The sequence below is a fragment of the Sinocyclocheilus rhinocerous genome, unplaced genomic scaffold (genome assembly GCF_001515625.1).
Source record: "Sinocyclocheilus rhinocerous isolate Xijiao unplaced genomic scaffold, SAMN03320098_v1.1 scaffold942, whole genome shotgun sequence".
NCBI lineage: Eukaryota > Metazoa > Chordata > Actinopteri > Cypriniformes > Cyprinidae > Sinocyclocheilus > Sinocyclocheilus rhinocerous.
The window spans coordinates 881,859-897,749 of NW_015627890.1; the positions used below are offsets into that span (position 1 = coordinate 881,859).

The 15,891-nt window shown below is 34.6% G+C and overlaps 1 protein-coding gene and 1 pseudogene across 1 annotated transcript; one reads left to right on the plus strand and one right to left on the minus strand.

The window, feature by feature from the left end:
• Positions 1-15,891, plus strand: part of LOC107735888 (calpain-5-like) — a 21,463-nt pseudogene that overhangs the window by 951 nt on the left and 4,621 nt on the right.
• Positions 10,451-11,524, minus strand: ompa (olfactory marker protein a). The gene has a single exon (XM_016546905.1). It carries the CDS (start codon positions 11,321-11,323, stop codon positions 10,841-10,843), a length of 483 nt encoding a protein of 160 aa, XP_016402391.1. The 5' UTR covers positions 11,324-11,524; the 3' UTR covers positions 10,451-10,840.

Below are 15,891 nucleotides of genomic sequence, written 5' to 3' on the forward strand. Positions count from 1 at the left end.
TTTTTTTTATAAAAACATTGTCCTTGTAACAATAAGACATGTTTATCTGTACGCAACCAAAATGAACTTGTTTATGGTTGCAGAACTCTTTTGTTCAGTCATTCACAAAAAGTTGAGCTTACAATGGGCCCAAAAAGTGTTTGGAAGCTCAAATGACACTTTGTAATTGAACTACATAAGCTTGGCTTCATACATCCACTAAAATCACTTCACGTTTCTTCATTTTTGCTCAATGCCATTTAATCGTCTGCTGTTTTACAGACTGATTAAAGGGGTCATATGAAGCATTTAAAATTTTTCCTTTCTCTTTGGAGTGTTACTAGCTCTTGGTGCATAAAGAAGATCTGTAAAGTTGCAAAGACTAAAGTCTCAAATCCAAAGAGATATTCTTTATAAAAGTTGCCAATCAGATCACACCTCGCTTTTCAGACCGATGAGCGCTTTGTAAAAATCTACGCGTTTCAGAAAGGCGGGGCATAGAGGAGAAACAATAATGTACAGTATGTGGGAAATAATGTGTTTTTTGAACCTCAAACCGCATAAACACATTGCATTACACCAAATACACAAAATAATGTTCTTTTTAGCAACATCATATGACCCCTTTAAAAGACATTGAGCATAAATGAGGAAAAATGAAGTTAACCTTGTAAAACATATTAAATAATAAAAATCCTTTTTTTGTTGTTTATTAAATGGAACAATTATTGAAGTTTTAGGGGGAAATTGCATATGATTTTTATGTATCATTTTTAATATTTAAGGCTTTTGTTAGATTATGAAGCTCAAACTCAAGCAAGAAAAACTCAATTCTATTCAGAGGCTCAAACGGAGCAAAAATATGCAATTTGGTGCAGATGCTGATATTTATGCGGAAAAAAATGTAAATCAATGAGATCTTTATAACACTATAGTTGTCACTCTATATCTCCTAATATATACAACACGTATAATGCAATTCAATACAGTGATGATGATTGAGATAATAAATGTTCCTCAAAAGCCTGATAATCATATTTGATACTCACATTTTGACATGATTTAAAAACAATATATATAAAAATAGTATGGATAATCAAGTAAACCTTAGTTGCGTCAGTCCAGTAAGTGTTCATCTTAAAATATTAAGAGATTTGAGCACAGATGATGCATGTTTTCTCTTTTAATGCAATGAGAGTGACACATTTTAAGCGTCCAGAAAATTTCTGAGGCCTTTCAAACTATGTCAACAAAGACGCACCCTCTGGAAAAACACTATGCCATCGCTGACTCATTCTCATGATCCTGATTGTCCAGAATGAAGATCCATGTGTTGTGAAATAGTGTTTGTCTTCAGAAACCTGGATCTTTTGTGCTGTCAGTGTGATGTTGCGGTTCTGTAATTCCGGTCTGGATGGGTGCATGGTGTCTTAAACAGATTCATCTGAGCTCCGTATCGATCTTTTCTCTCTCACAGTCGTGTCTAATGCTATTATGGTTGTGTGCAGATGTGAATGGGGTTCGTCTTTCATTTGTAAATCCTGCAGGATGACCCATGGTGTTCCGTCAAGAGTGATAAACACCAGAGCAAAAAGCAGAAGTGTACAGTAAACTAAAGGAGGGGCCAGTCGTGTTTATCAGATGCTTAGAGACAATTTCTCAATTTTTTTCCTCTTTTTGGATGTTCTGGTTTGACGGCGTGATACTGACTCATGTCTCACTGCTCATGTGGCTTTTAGATGTGTTTTGCATGAATGTTAAACAGTTTTACATAAGGAATAGTTCCCACCATGTCATTCCAAACCCATATTATTTTCTTAAGGCAAGACATGCAGGCAAAACCATTGCTTTTCAGGCATTGGTCAATTTTGAGCTTTTTTTTGTTGTTGGCTATTTTGCTTCCATAACATGTATTCTTTTTAGACTAGTGGAAAGAAAACATCCAAAAATACACATTTAAGTATTTAAGTGTTAATTGTTTATATTTATTTATTTTTTATTTGAACCCTATTCACCTAGTGCGTTGCCATAAACCCATATTATTATATTTTACACAAAAAGAGATGTTTGGCAGAATGGCAGAGCTTCTGGTTTTTGGGTTTTCATTTTTGTTTGTTTAAAAACATTTGCACTTTATTCTTAAAAGAATAGTATACCCAAAAATCGAAGTTTGCTGAAAATGTCCTCACCCTCGGGCCATCCAAGATGTAGATGAGTTTGTTTCTTCATCAGATTTGGGGAAATGTAGCATTGCATCACTTGCTCAGAGATGGATCCTCTGCAGTGAATGGGTGCCGTCAGAATGAGAGTCCAAACAGCTGATAAAAACATCACAGTAATCCACACCACTCCAGTCCATCAGATAAAATCTGGAGAAGAGAAACGCTGCATTTTTGTAAGGAACAAATTCATAATTTAATGTCCTCTATCCATAATATTGCTTCCTCCAGTGAAAAAGCAGTCTGGTCTGAATCAGGAGAGAAATCTGCACAGATCAAACACCGTTTACAAGCCAAAACAGCTCTAAACAAATATGTGGCTGGATTTTGATGTGAGAGACAACAGGAGATGGACTTTTTCACTGGAGGAAGAGTTATGGATTGTGGACTTGTGTTTTGGCTGGAAACAACGGATTGAAGTTAAAAACATCTTAATGATAGATTTGTTTCTCACAAACATGCAGCTTTTGGCTTCAAAAGACGTTAAAAGCATATTTCACCCAAAAATGAAAATTAAGTCATCATTTACTCACCCTGGTGTTGTTCTAAATCCGTATGCCCTTCTTTCTTTTTCGGACCATGAAAAGAGATTTGAACAAAAATGTGCCACGCGCGCTTGTCTATAAAACGCCGGTATATGGTGATCAATGTCAAGCTTTTAGAAAAGACGCAAAAGTATCACAGAATGGTCCCATGTGACGTGCCGTATATTCCAAGTGTCCAGTTGGTCTCTTTTCCTTGGCGAATCGGAGTGAACTGCGGTGCTAATAGTCTCATGAATGCCCAGTCATCCACGGAGACCAACGGCCAAGTCAGGATATTCGTTAAATAATACATGTTAAATTGGAACACTTGGAATATGTGGCTTGTGTCGCACTCTGTGATACTTTTGCGTCTTCTTTAAAAGCTTGATGTTGATCACCATACACTGCCATTATATGGACAAGCACGCGTGGGACATTTTTTTGAAAAATCTCCTTTTGTGGTCCAAAAAAGAGAGAAGGGTATACAGCATTCGGACAACACATGGGTGAGTAAATGATGATTTAATTTTCATTCTTGGGTAAACTATCCCTTTAATTGCTGGACTGGAGTGGTGTGGATTACTTGTGCATTATTGTGATGTTTTTATCAGCTGTTTGGACTCTCATTCTGACGGCACCCATTCACTGCAGAGGATCCACTGGTGAGCAAGTGATGCAATGCTACATTTCTCCAAATCTGATGAAGAAACAAACTCATCTACATCTTGGATGGCCTGAGGGGGAGCACATTTTCAGCAAATTTTCATTTTTGGCTGAACTATTTCTTTAATGTCAAACTGTGTTAAATGTTATTCAGGCCAGAGAAACGCATCCAAAACGGTGTTTCTACATTAGGCTTTTTGCTCTATTATATTAACGACACTGACAGCCATAACTCAGTTCCTGTTCTGAATAAATCGTATTTCCTCTGAAAACGCACACGTACACCGGAACAGATCAGGCACAGTAATTAGGGATGTTGCAGTAAACCAATCCCACCGGCCAGGTCAATAACCCGCAGAAGATTCCTGCATTATGATCTTTAGTCTGTGTGCCGTTCCAGACTGCAGGATGTTCTCGTCAGTGAAGCCGTTTGAAGGGCAGCAGTTTTCAGCCCTGAGGAAACAGTGCCAGCAGAACAGGACTCTGTTTGAAGACCCCGTCTTCCCCGCTGTGGACCAGTCGCTCTTCTATCATGGAAACCGCATCGGAAAAGTCACCTGGAAGAGACCAAAGGTAAGGAACAATCGCCACTGGTGCAAATAACGTGCTGCATTTGTGGTGTAATCTATATGAATTTTGTCTGAAAATGTTGGTCTATTTTCCCTATTGTATTATTAAATAAACCTAATTATTTTATAATCAGATTTATTTCATAAGTCTGGTCATTTAACACTTAATGTTCAGAATTAAAGTATGAAACTTGTAATTAGTCTATTTTACCTTTTTTTTTTTTACATCTGCCAGGTGAAAATGGTGCATTTGATCACTTAGTAAAATAACAGCACGCCTCTCTTCAACAAACTCACAATTTGAGGAATCTTTCATGTCAGAAACACAAACATTACACCCAAAGTTTAATACGAAGTATGCTCAATAGTAAACACCACTAGAAAGGTCACACAGAGCAGCATGTTTGCATTTAGGGAGCATCGCTTCATATATTCAGGACACTCCCTGTTTCTCCATCCATCATGAATTCCTTACTTTAGCCCGATTTAACGGTTAGCTTATAATAATGTTTTCTAGTTCGAGTGGTATGGGTACCGCTGCGTCATTACGTCACGTCTGTAAACATAAAGAAGTTGTCCCGGCGGCGGCTATATTCCAAGACGTAGGCTAGAATCTGTGATTGCGAAGTACAGTAAATATCCAAACCGGTGCGGTGACTGACTGCCACACATACTCCTCAAAACATTAGATTCATCCGCGCTGGAGCCGAGCCGGCTCACAACCCACGCAAGCTAGATAATTCCGCACACAGCTGCAATTCCAGGTTTTCAACCAGAGATGGTGACAAAGAGGCAAAACTTACAGACTGCAGCTTTAATAATAATAATAATAATTATTATTATTATTAGGCGAAATATAAGTTATTACCATTTGTAATAAAACAATTTCACTGTAAAATAAAAGATTAATAACGATACTAATAAAATATTATTATTTCAATATATATTATAATAACTAATATTAAAATATAATATAATTAATATTGGTTTTATTATTAGTATTACTATTAACAACAACAACAATAATAATAAATTATAATTATTATATCTTAAGTTCTTAATTTTCAGCCATTAAACCATCAATCTTTTATTTTACCGGAAAACCTCAGGAAACCCTTAAAGTTTCTCCTTTGTTGGCAACAGGTTCATAAACGCTGCTTCTTACAAATCAGGTGAAATGAATGATGCACGTTGCATTCCCAAATGCATATGTGCCTAAATGTGGTTATATTATATTTATTTAAATAAATCCCAACCAATGCGTTTTTGATTTTGTTTTAATTAATCATTCAACGCCAGTCTGTTGAAGTCGACATAAAATAAAAATGCTCATCAGTCTCTGTTTTTTTTTTTTTGAATATCTTGAATTTCATGTTGACTTTTAATCAGAAAAGCCAGCTTCCCCATGTTTGTTGCATTTCAGGAGAAAACTAACCCTTAAACTAAGCTTTTAAATGGTTAGTTAGAACATTAGACCGTTTCAGCAGTCATTGTACCTCAATGACACACTAAACAGGTTAATCAAGAACAGAAAAACATGTCTGGATTAATTAGAGGTGACAAAAACACACTGCCCTGCGGGTCCTTCTGTAACTGGACTCTGTTTAATACATGTGTGAACATAGAGAATCATGGGAATCTCTTTGTCTGTCTGTATAACAGGAGCTGTGTGAAGACCCGCACTTGTTTGTGAATGGGATCAGTGCTCATGACCTGCACCAGGGGCAGCTGGGAAACTGCTGGTTTGTGGCGGCCTGTTCCAGTCTGGCCTCCAGAGAAGCTCTGTGGCAGAAGGTAAGTTCATGCTACAGATGAACCTAGTTCATCTGTACCTAGTTACCACTACGTATAACTCTTTTAACTTGACATGGCATCTTAATTAAAATATGGAATAAGACACTGGAAAAACCAGTAGCAAAACAAAATCACAGCACGACGCCGGTGACGCCAAGGTCATTGGTTCAGTGCATGAACTGATAAATAGTATATCTTGAATGCAATGCGCGATGCATTATATGCATATGCACTACTGGTCAAAAGTTTGTTTTTTTCCACAAAAATATTAAGAAAGAAATGTTTCTCAAGCAGCAAATCAGCATATTAGAATGATTTCGGAAGGATCATGTGACACTGAAGACTGGAGTAATGATGCTGAAAATTCAGTTTTGATCACAGCAATAAATTACATTTGAACATATATTCAAATAGAAAAGAGTTATTATGAATAGTAATAATATTTCACAATTTTTTGCTGTTTTCATTGCATTCTTAATTAAATAAATGCAGCCTTGGTGAGCAGAAGAGACTTCTTTCAAACACATAAAAATCTTAATTATTCTAAACTTTTGACCAGTAGTGTACATTTAAATTTAAAACAAATAGATTTAAATTAAAAAAAAGTTTAAACACAACGCAAGAACACTTGCTGGATCTTTCATTTCAATTTTTTTATTTATTTCAATTTCTTGTTTTGATGACAGTGGTGGCTAATACCAATTAACCACCTTCATTTGAACTAAAATAACTCTAGTAATTTTGATATTTTTTTGATATTTGTGTCCTCATCTGAACAACCTTGCTCCGTGATATCAGCGGCCCACCCCCTTATCATTAGTTTGGTTAATGAATAGGTTAAATGTCGATGAAAGTTAATATTCCCTCTAGTGAGAAGGATTGCTCCCATAACCAGGATATACTAGTCAGAAGATGTGTGAGTTATATAGAGTTTATGCTGTGGGAAATCATTCTCCTTCAGTCTAGATTGACACGTTCACACCATATTCCACCTCGTATTCGCTGATAGTGAACGTCGTCATTACTCGGCCTCGTATGGTTAATTATTGCCTGGAAGATATTACATCCTGTCAGAGAGGAGGACCGATCTCACATCAACACCTCATGGCTATGAAGTATTGAAAGCAGAGGCTGACTTCAGAGTCGATGGAAACTGATTGCAGGTATAATCTCCCTGAAGAAACATGGTTACCAGTCTTGAACTTTAACCACCTACCTTTATTTCTGAGCACAGTGAGAACAGTTGTATTTGACCTGTCCATGGTGTGGCATCACCAACCTCACTGTATCCGTCTTAATGAGCAGCAGTGTGTTTGTGTGTCATTTAAAGAGTCGGAAACACTGAAGCATGTTAAAATATTGGCCTGCCTTGTTCAGTCTGAATGCATTCACACCATTTGTCATAATTTCAAGTTTTCATAATTTACGACTCTGTGATTGTACTTTGAGTTATTTATATCTTTGGACTGCATAGAATCCCTCAAAACTCCAAAACTGATCCATGTTCTTGATGTCTATAAAAGTCAGGGCTCAACAGCGATGATTTTTACTTGCCCTGCCAACATTTTCACCAGCTCCACGACAAAACATTTTTGAGCAATGTGGTTTTATATATATTTTTAGAAATATTTTTATTTTTATTAAATTGCAAAGTGTCTTTAAATGTTTTTGTATATATTTTTGTTTAAAAAACAAAACAAAATTTTCTTTACAAAAACTACAGCTGTAACCCAAATTCAAAAACAATGCAAAACATTACTGATTGGTTTGTAGTTCCATTTTATTTATTTATGTTTTATTAAATTTTGTTTAGTTTAGTTTTAGTATTTTTCTTAGTACTTCATTTTGGTACTTAAATGAAAATTATTAAAATATTGCCTTGGCAACTAACTGAAATGAAATAAGTGTTATAAATAATGTTATTTTATTTTTTATTAAATCTTTTATTTCAGCTTTATTTTAATTAGCCGAAACAGTTTTATTAGTTTTAATGTTTTAGAGAGCAATTACAACATCATTGTAGTTATCATTGTAGTGCTAATGTTTCCAATACAATCACAAACCATTTTTGCAATATTGACAAAACATCGGACACAGAATGCAGTATAAGTGTGGCACAAATAGTTCTATGAACGTTTGCCTGTTGTTTTGTAAGAAATAATAAAAGTCATGTTGATTTGGATTTCACGAGTCTTATTTTTCATGAAATGTCGATTCCTCGAGTGTAAGCTCATAATTTCACACAGAACGTGAGGTTTCTTCATTACGCTGTGTTTGCAGGTACACTGTAATCCTTACAAACGGAGTCATGGGATGTGCAAATAATGCATTATTAGGACGAGTTTGGTTTCGAGAGAATGAGATTGCCTTGATGGCTTCTGACTAATTGGAGACTTGGGGTTATCACCTTTCTCTATGTTAATTCGTGTCCACAAACGATGCACACTCGTGGACAAACACTGAGTCCCACGAGACGACTTCTGTTTGTTTCTATGTGTTACACATTTCCAGATGCGAATGCATGGAGAAAGTTTTTTTTTAAAGCACTTCCGTTCACTCATGAGCTTACAGTCGTACGTCATCCGTCCGTGTCGCTCCACGTAATTCTCATTAAAGAGCCTCGCGGGACGTCCTGCCGTAACGCACCTCACACGGATATACACCGGTGCGCAGGACGCCGAGCTCTCCATCTCCCTCCGAGCTGTGTGTTCTGTCTCTACTAGACGTGGCGTTTCCTCCTGAGGTCTAATTACGGTCTTGTAACACATCCCTGTCTTCCTGCCGTCCCCCTGAAGACCTCCGTCAGACACACACTCACAGCTCTCGTCTGGACACACACTCTTGCATGGTGAGCTGCCTACCTAGCCAGTATTTAAAGATGCTAAAGCTGCTCTTAAAGGTAGGCAGGGATCATAAGTTGCCATTTAAACCTCATTCTGGCCATTTTATTAAGGCAGCATCACATCTGTGCTTCACAGAGAAGACAACCCCAGAATGCATTGCAACTAGCTCTGTGGGGGAAAAAATTATTTCATTTTAATTGTGGGATAACACTTATTCACAGTGACCTTGTTATACATGTTACATGTACTTACTTAATAACAATACACTATGCAGAATTAGGTTACACTTTATTTTAAGGTGTTTTTGTTACAGTGTAATTATACATTTAAGTACGGAGTAATATTAATTAACTACATGTACTTACTGTATGGTTAGGGATAGGATTGGGGTTTGGCTTAGGGTTACTTGCATGTAATTGTGCATAATTAATTGTTATTATAATAGTTAGTACATGTAACATGTAACAAGGACACCTTAAAATAAAGTGTTACCCAGAATTACATGCAACTAGTTACTTTAATTCATTAATAATACTTAGTACTTATTTGTACAATTATACCTTAAATTACCCAAATTAACCCCTAGAATTATACCTTAAATGACACCTTAAAATAAAGTGTAATTAATTGTAGTTTAAGCTTTAGTAATTTTATGTGCTTTTGTCATTTTTTTTTTTTATCTCACTGATTGGGTTTAATTTATTTTTGTTTTAGTTCTAGTTCTGTTTTTTTTTTTTTTTTTTTTTTTTTTTTTTTTTTTTTTTTTTTTTTTTTTTTTTTTTTTTTAAAAAAAATTTTTTTTTTTTACTTTTTAGTATTTATTATTTCCTATTTTATTTAATTTAACAAAAAATTTTAGCCAACAATAAAAAAAACCTTTTCGGTAATATCAAATAATAGTCTGATATGTTGTAATCGATGCCTACTGCTTTTTAAAAACTTTATTTGCTTTTTTTTTAGGAATGTTTTTGATTATTTAAATATGCGTCTAATTTGATAATACTGCTAAACTGATTTATTTACATTTATTTGCAATTTACAACTTTTTTGATTATTTTCAATAGATTGTTATACAGTATATACAAAAATATAGTAAATATAGTATAAAAATAATTTTTCAATGTAGTATTTTATTTCAGCTTTCATTTACAAAAAATGTTTTAATAGTTTTTAGTTGATGATTAAAAATACTTTTCAGTTCTGCATGAAATATCCATAAAATTGTGTAATTAAATGGTTTGTGTTTGCTGTGTTGACAAGCTGAAATGTTAGCTATAAAAGTACTTTATTTTATTATATAATGCAAAAATAATTATTTTATATAATATATTATAAATAAATAAAAAAATAATAAAATAAGTAATTAAAATGAGTAAAAATGATCTATTTAACCATTATTTGAAACAGAGTTGTAGATGTTCATGCCTGGAGAGAACTTTTTCATAGATAATGTGAGAAATTTAATGAAAACACTTGATGACATAAACAAATGGATGAATTGGCTTTTTGAACCAGTTCATTGAATCAAAGCGTTCAAAGAATCAGTGAGTCAGAAATGTTAGCTATAAAAGTACTTCATTTTATTATATAATGCAAAAATAATTATTTTATATAATATATTATAAATAAAAAATTAATAAAATAAGTAATTAAAATGAGTAAAAATGATCTATTTAACCATTATTTGAAACCGAGTTGTAGATGTTCATGCCTGGAGAGAACTTTTTCATAGATAATGTGAGAAATGTAATGAAAACACTTGATGACATAAACAAACGGATGAATTGGCTTTTTGAACCAGTTCATTGAATCAAAGCGTTCAAAGAATCAGTGAGTCAGACTTCTCAGAACTAATGCGTGGCATTTGCCTGAAGGCAGGATGCTTTGATTGATTCCCGATGTTGATTCGGCTGTGTGTTGGTTAGAGCCGATGCTGGTCAAGACTGATGACCTTCCAGTACTCAAAAACCAAACATTCACATACAGAAACAGAATGAGTGACAAAAAATATTTTATTTAACCGTCTATAAGCATCAAAACGGCACAGGATTACATATTCACCGGACAAAATGTATGTGCATAATTAACAATCTTTCTAAAATGTTGCTTTTCTGGACAGCAGGATGAGAAATGAAGCTAAATAAATAATAAATGACTAAGTTTTTATGATTGATTGGTGAAAAAAGAGGTTTGAGAGCATCTAACCTTCCTGGGGTTTTAGGATACGATGCTTGGAGAGATTCCATCTATTAATTGTTTTTGTTGAAGGTCAAAGAGCACGAGATTTTCTCTTTCGTCGCTCCCTCCTTGAAAGCGAACAGGAAGTACATGACTTTCCGCACCTTTGCCAGCTCTGCGATCCTCTCTCCGAACTCCTGGATATCCGCCTCCAGACACTTGATGGGCAAATCGTCTGGATCTCCGGCGTTCCTCCAGAACTGGCCGATGGGCTCCAGCAGCTGCCTGGTCATCAGGTTGGTCAGGTCGGGCGTCCAGAGCTGGCAGATGCCGGTGACGGTGAAGCGTCCCGTTCCTTGCAGGCTGACGTTCCAGCGGGAGAAGGTCAGGTCCTGTTGGCTGAAGTCCAGCCGGTAGACGAACTCGTGTGGCAGCAGCAGCCTCTCGCCGTCCTGCCGCTTCTGGCCCTTCTGCTGCAGCGACTGCACCCTCAAACGCATCACCTCCGTCAGCTGCAGGTCCTCTGCGAAGGTTGGCTCTATTTCTGAACCCATGAGCGGATCGTCTTCGAGTCGAGGGAGGATCGGTGCGCTTGTGGTTTGTGTCTGTGTGCGACTGAATAAACTCTCTCCTCTCTCAACCTTCACTTTCCATCCCACCCCTCCACCCGCCTCTGTAGCCCCACTGGGCAAAAAGCCTGGTTTAGTTGGGGACTTTATTGATTCTGCCACACATGCTCTGAGCCTCTGGATGAGTTTTGGGAGCAGGAGGAGGAGCGAATCAACCGGAGATTCACTGCTAGTTTGACGTGTTGCAGCACTAGGCAACAGATGCTTAGGATTTTTTTTTTGTTTGTTTTTTTGGGGGGGAAGAATTTCTTTGGATTATTTAAATATGCATCTGATTGATAATACTGCTTTTATTTTTATATTTTATTTTATTTTAACCCCACATTCCCTTTACCTAATGCCAATGGACATTTTATTTTATTATTTTATTTTTTTTTATTTTAATCCCACATTCCCTTTACCTTTACCTAATGCCTATGGACATTTGACTTTTTATTTTATTTTATTTTTTATTTTATTTTTTATTTTGTATTTTTTTAATTTTATTATTTATTTTATTTTATTTTATTTTAACTTAACCCCACATTCCCTTTACCTTTACCTAATGCCTATGGACATTTTACTTTATTTTTATTTTTTATTTTATTTTATTTTAACCCCACATTCCCTTTACCTCTACCTAATGCCTATGGACATTTGACTTTATTTTATTTTAAATTAAGAAATTAATTTTATTTATTTATTTAGGTCTGATTATTTTCATTAGATTGGCATGCAGTAAAAATCCAAATATAGGGGTGAAAAAAAGTATTGCAATTTTATTTTTTTAACTTAGTGTAAACAATACAACAAATACTTATATGATTTATATATTATTTTGTTATTATTATTATTATAGACTGAGTTTTTAGCGTTGCGGTATTCTGAATTGAGGGTAAAAATGTGCTTAACTGACATGAAAATGTACAACTAATGTAAAGCTAATGCTATTAAAATTTAGAAAAATGAGAAATGTTGCCTTGGCAACTATCTAAAATGTTGAAGTACTAAAATTGAAAATTTAAAGTATTAAAATGACTAAAATTAAAATAAAATTACTAAGATTATAATTATAATTATATTTAATAGTAAAACAGCATTGCTTTAAATACGGTTAATTAATGTAAAACAATTATCAAAAATTAATTTTTTTGTTTTGTTTTTTTATGTTTGGAGTATTTTGTTATTATTATTATTATTATTATAGACTGAGTTTTTAGCGTTGCGGTATTCTGAATTGAGGGTAAAAATGTGCTTAACTGACATGAAAATGTACAACTAATGTAAAACTAATGCTATTAAAATTTAGGAAAATTAGAAATGTTGCCTTGGCAACTATCAAAAATGTTGACGTACTAAAATTGAAAATTTAAAGGATTAAAATGACTAAAATTAAAATAAAATTACTAAGATTATAATTATAATTATATTTAATAGTAAAACAGCATTGCTTTAAATACGGTTAATTAATGTAAAACAATTATCAAAAATTATTATTATTATTTTTTTTTTTATGTTTGGAGTGAGCATGTTCTTGATGGTTTTCATATGATTCACTCATAAGCTCCTGTAATTCCATGACTTTTTTTGTGGTTTTTGTTCCCCCACATTTTCCTTGTCTGTATCAGAGGTCTGGCAGCGTGTGTTTTAGTTGATTATAGTTATAAAAAAGCAGTGTTTTGTCTGTTTATAGGTTATCCCAGATTGGAAGGACCAGGAGTGGGACAAGCAGAAACCGGAGAGCTATGCTGGGATATTTCACTTTCGCTTCTGGCGTTTTGGAGAATGGGTGGACGTCGTTATTGATGACCGACTGCCAACCGCAAACGGGCAGCTCATCTACTGCCACTCCAACGACAGTAATGAGTTCTGGAGTGCGCTGGTGGAGAAAGCCTATGCCAAGTAAATACCACAACCAATATCACACAGAAAAAAAACATCAAATTGAATGGAGCTGTCATATATTTAATATAATATGATTAAAAAGCATATTCTTTATATACACACTGCCATTCAAAAGTTTGGGATCAGTATGATTTTTTATGTTTTTAAAGAAGTCTCTTATGCTCATTAAGGCTGCATTTATTTGATCTAAAATACAGAATAAAACCAATATTCTGAAATATTATTACAATTTAAAAAACAGTTTTCTATTTTGATATACTTAAAAATTTAATTTATTTTTGTGATCAAAGTTTAATTTTCAGCATCATAACTCCAGTCTTCAGTGTCACATGATCCTTGCAAAAAAAAAACAAAAAAAATGAAGTGGCACAACTATTTCCAGCATTGATAATAATCAGAAATGTTTCTTGAGCAGCAAATCAGCATATTAGAATGATTTCTGAAGATCATGTGACACTGAAGACTGGAGTAATGATGCTGGAAATACAGCTTTGATCACAGAAAAAAAATTACGTTTTAAACTATATTAAAATAGAAAACGTTTTTTTTTTTAATTGTAATAATACGGAAGAATACTACTATTTTCTGCAGTATTGATCAAAAAAAAAAAGCATCGGGGCCAACACTTTTTCACACCACTGTATATATATATATGTACACCTAACCCTAATATACTTATTTTTACTGTTTCATTTATCTGGTCCCTCTTTTATCAGGTTATGTGTCTGTTATGATGCTTTGGATGGTGGAAACACGGCCGACGCTCTTGTGGATTTCACTGGTGGAATATCTGAGCCCATGGATCTGCTGGAAGGGAAGTTCAGCCAGGAGGAAGAGGCCCGAAATCAGCTGTTCGAGCGCGTTCTGAAGGTCCACAACAGAGGAGGCCTGATCAGCTGCTCCATTAGAGTGAGATTCTCATGCATTAGTGTTTAATGCATTAATGTGTCTTATCCCAGTCTCGTGTTCATATTTGGATTCTCGTTTTCGTAGGCGACGAGTCAGGCGGACATGGAAGCCCGTTTAGACTGCGGCCTGGTCAAAGGTCACGCGTATGCGGTGACTGATGTGCGTAAGGTGCGTCTGGGCACCGGCCTGCTGGCGTTCTTTAAATCGGAGAAGCTCTCCATGATCCGTATGAGGAACCCGTGGGGTCAGAGAGAGTGGATCGGAGCTTGGAGCGACAGGTTTGTGAACATCTGGAAGCTGTTTAGTGTTACTGTCGAGTGTGTGGTTTATAAAGGGGCCTGTACACATTTAAACACTTCTACATGATGCTCCAACGGAAATTTGCAGACTAAATTCTCTATTTTGTGTTGTACTGTTTGTGCAATGCAAGGAAACATGGCCTTATTTAACGCTGGAATTTTTCCCAGCCTTCCCCTGATGTAAATAGTTTGATTTAGGGCACAGAAGCACTTCAAGTGATCATGTAAACAGATTCCACAATTGCTAGACAACATGCGCCTAATGCTAACATTTCCAGTGAATGTGCTAAACAATTAGAAAGAGAATGATTTAGAGCGAAACATGATTTGTGAATAAGAAGGATTAAAGTTATTGTGCATAATGCATGACTCGCCCATGTAAAAAAAAAAAAAAAAAAAAGGATGCTATGGAAAAAAACAGGAAATGTTAAGGCTGTGCTGACTGAGATGCTTTGTCTCAAACCACAGATTGTGACTCTCAAATGCTCAAATGTATTTTTGTGCTCATACTGCCACCTACTGGAGGACAAACTCAACATCAAGTGTCATATTTCAGCATTGTAAAATGCATTAAATCATTTTTTTGTTCATGCTTTGCCAGTTATCTTTGAGTTCATACTGACTGTGTTCACATTTCAGGGTTTTAGGAGAGAAAACGGCATTTAAATACTCTAAATCAGCAATCTTCAACCAAAGACCACTTGTTTTTTAGAGACCTAATAACATGTGAATAATATATTATTAATGCATTTACTTACTTTTATAATGCTTGTATTGCAAATTCATTAAAATAATCAGTATTGATGTACAGGATATTAAAGCATTTAATTTTATTAAATACATTTTAATTTGTACATTTTAATACATTTTAAAATCATACATGTTGATGAATTTTATTTTTGGTTGAAGGTAATACAATTTTTACATTTTAATATTGTATTTTTCTTTAATGCATTTTTTTTTTATTAAATCAAATCAAATCAAAGGTTAAAAAATGCAAAAACAAACTTATTAAATATGCCATTAAAATGCATATTGGTTGATTTTTTTTTTATATATATATCAAGGCAAGTCACTTATTTTATATAGTGCTTTATGTAATACAGATTGTTTCAAAGCAGCTTTGCAGTAATGCATTTTTTTTTTTATTAAATCAAATCAAAGGTTAAAAAATGCAAAAACAAACTTATAAAATATGCCATTAAAATGCATATTGGTTGATTTTTTTTTTATATATATATCAAGGCAAGTCACTTATTTTATATAGTGCTTTATGTAATACAGATTGTTTCAAAGCAGCTTTGCAGTAATGAACAGGAAAATAATGATTCAGTGTTGCAAACACACACACACACACACACACACACACATATATATATATATATATATATATATATATGT

What these genes read in the sequence shown, in the direction of transcription:
- ompa (XM_016546905.1), bottom strand. Translation starts at nt 11,323, where the DNA reads ATGGGTTCAGAAATAGAGCCAACCTTCGCAGAGGACCTGCAGCTGACG.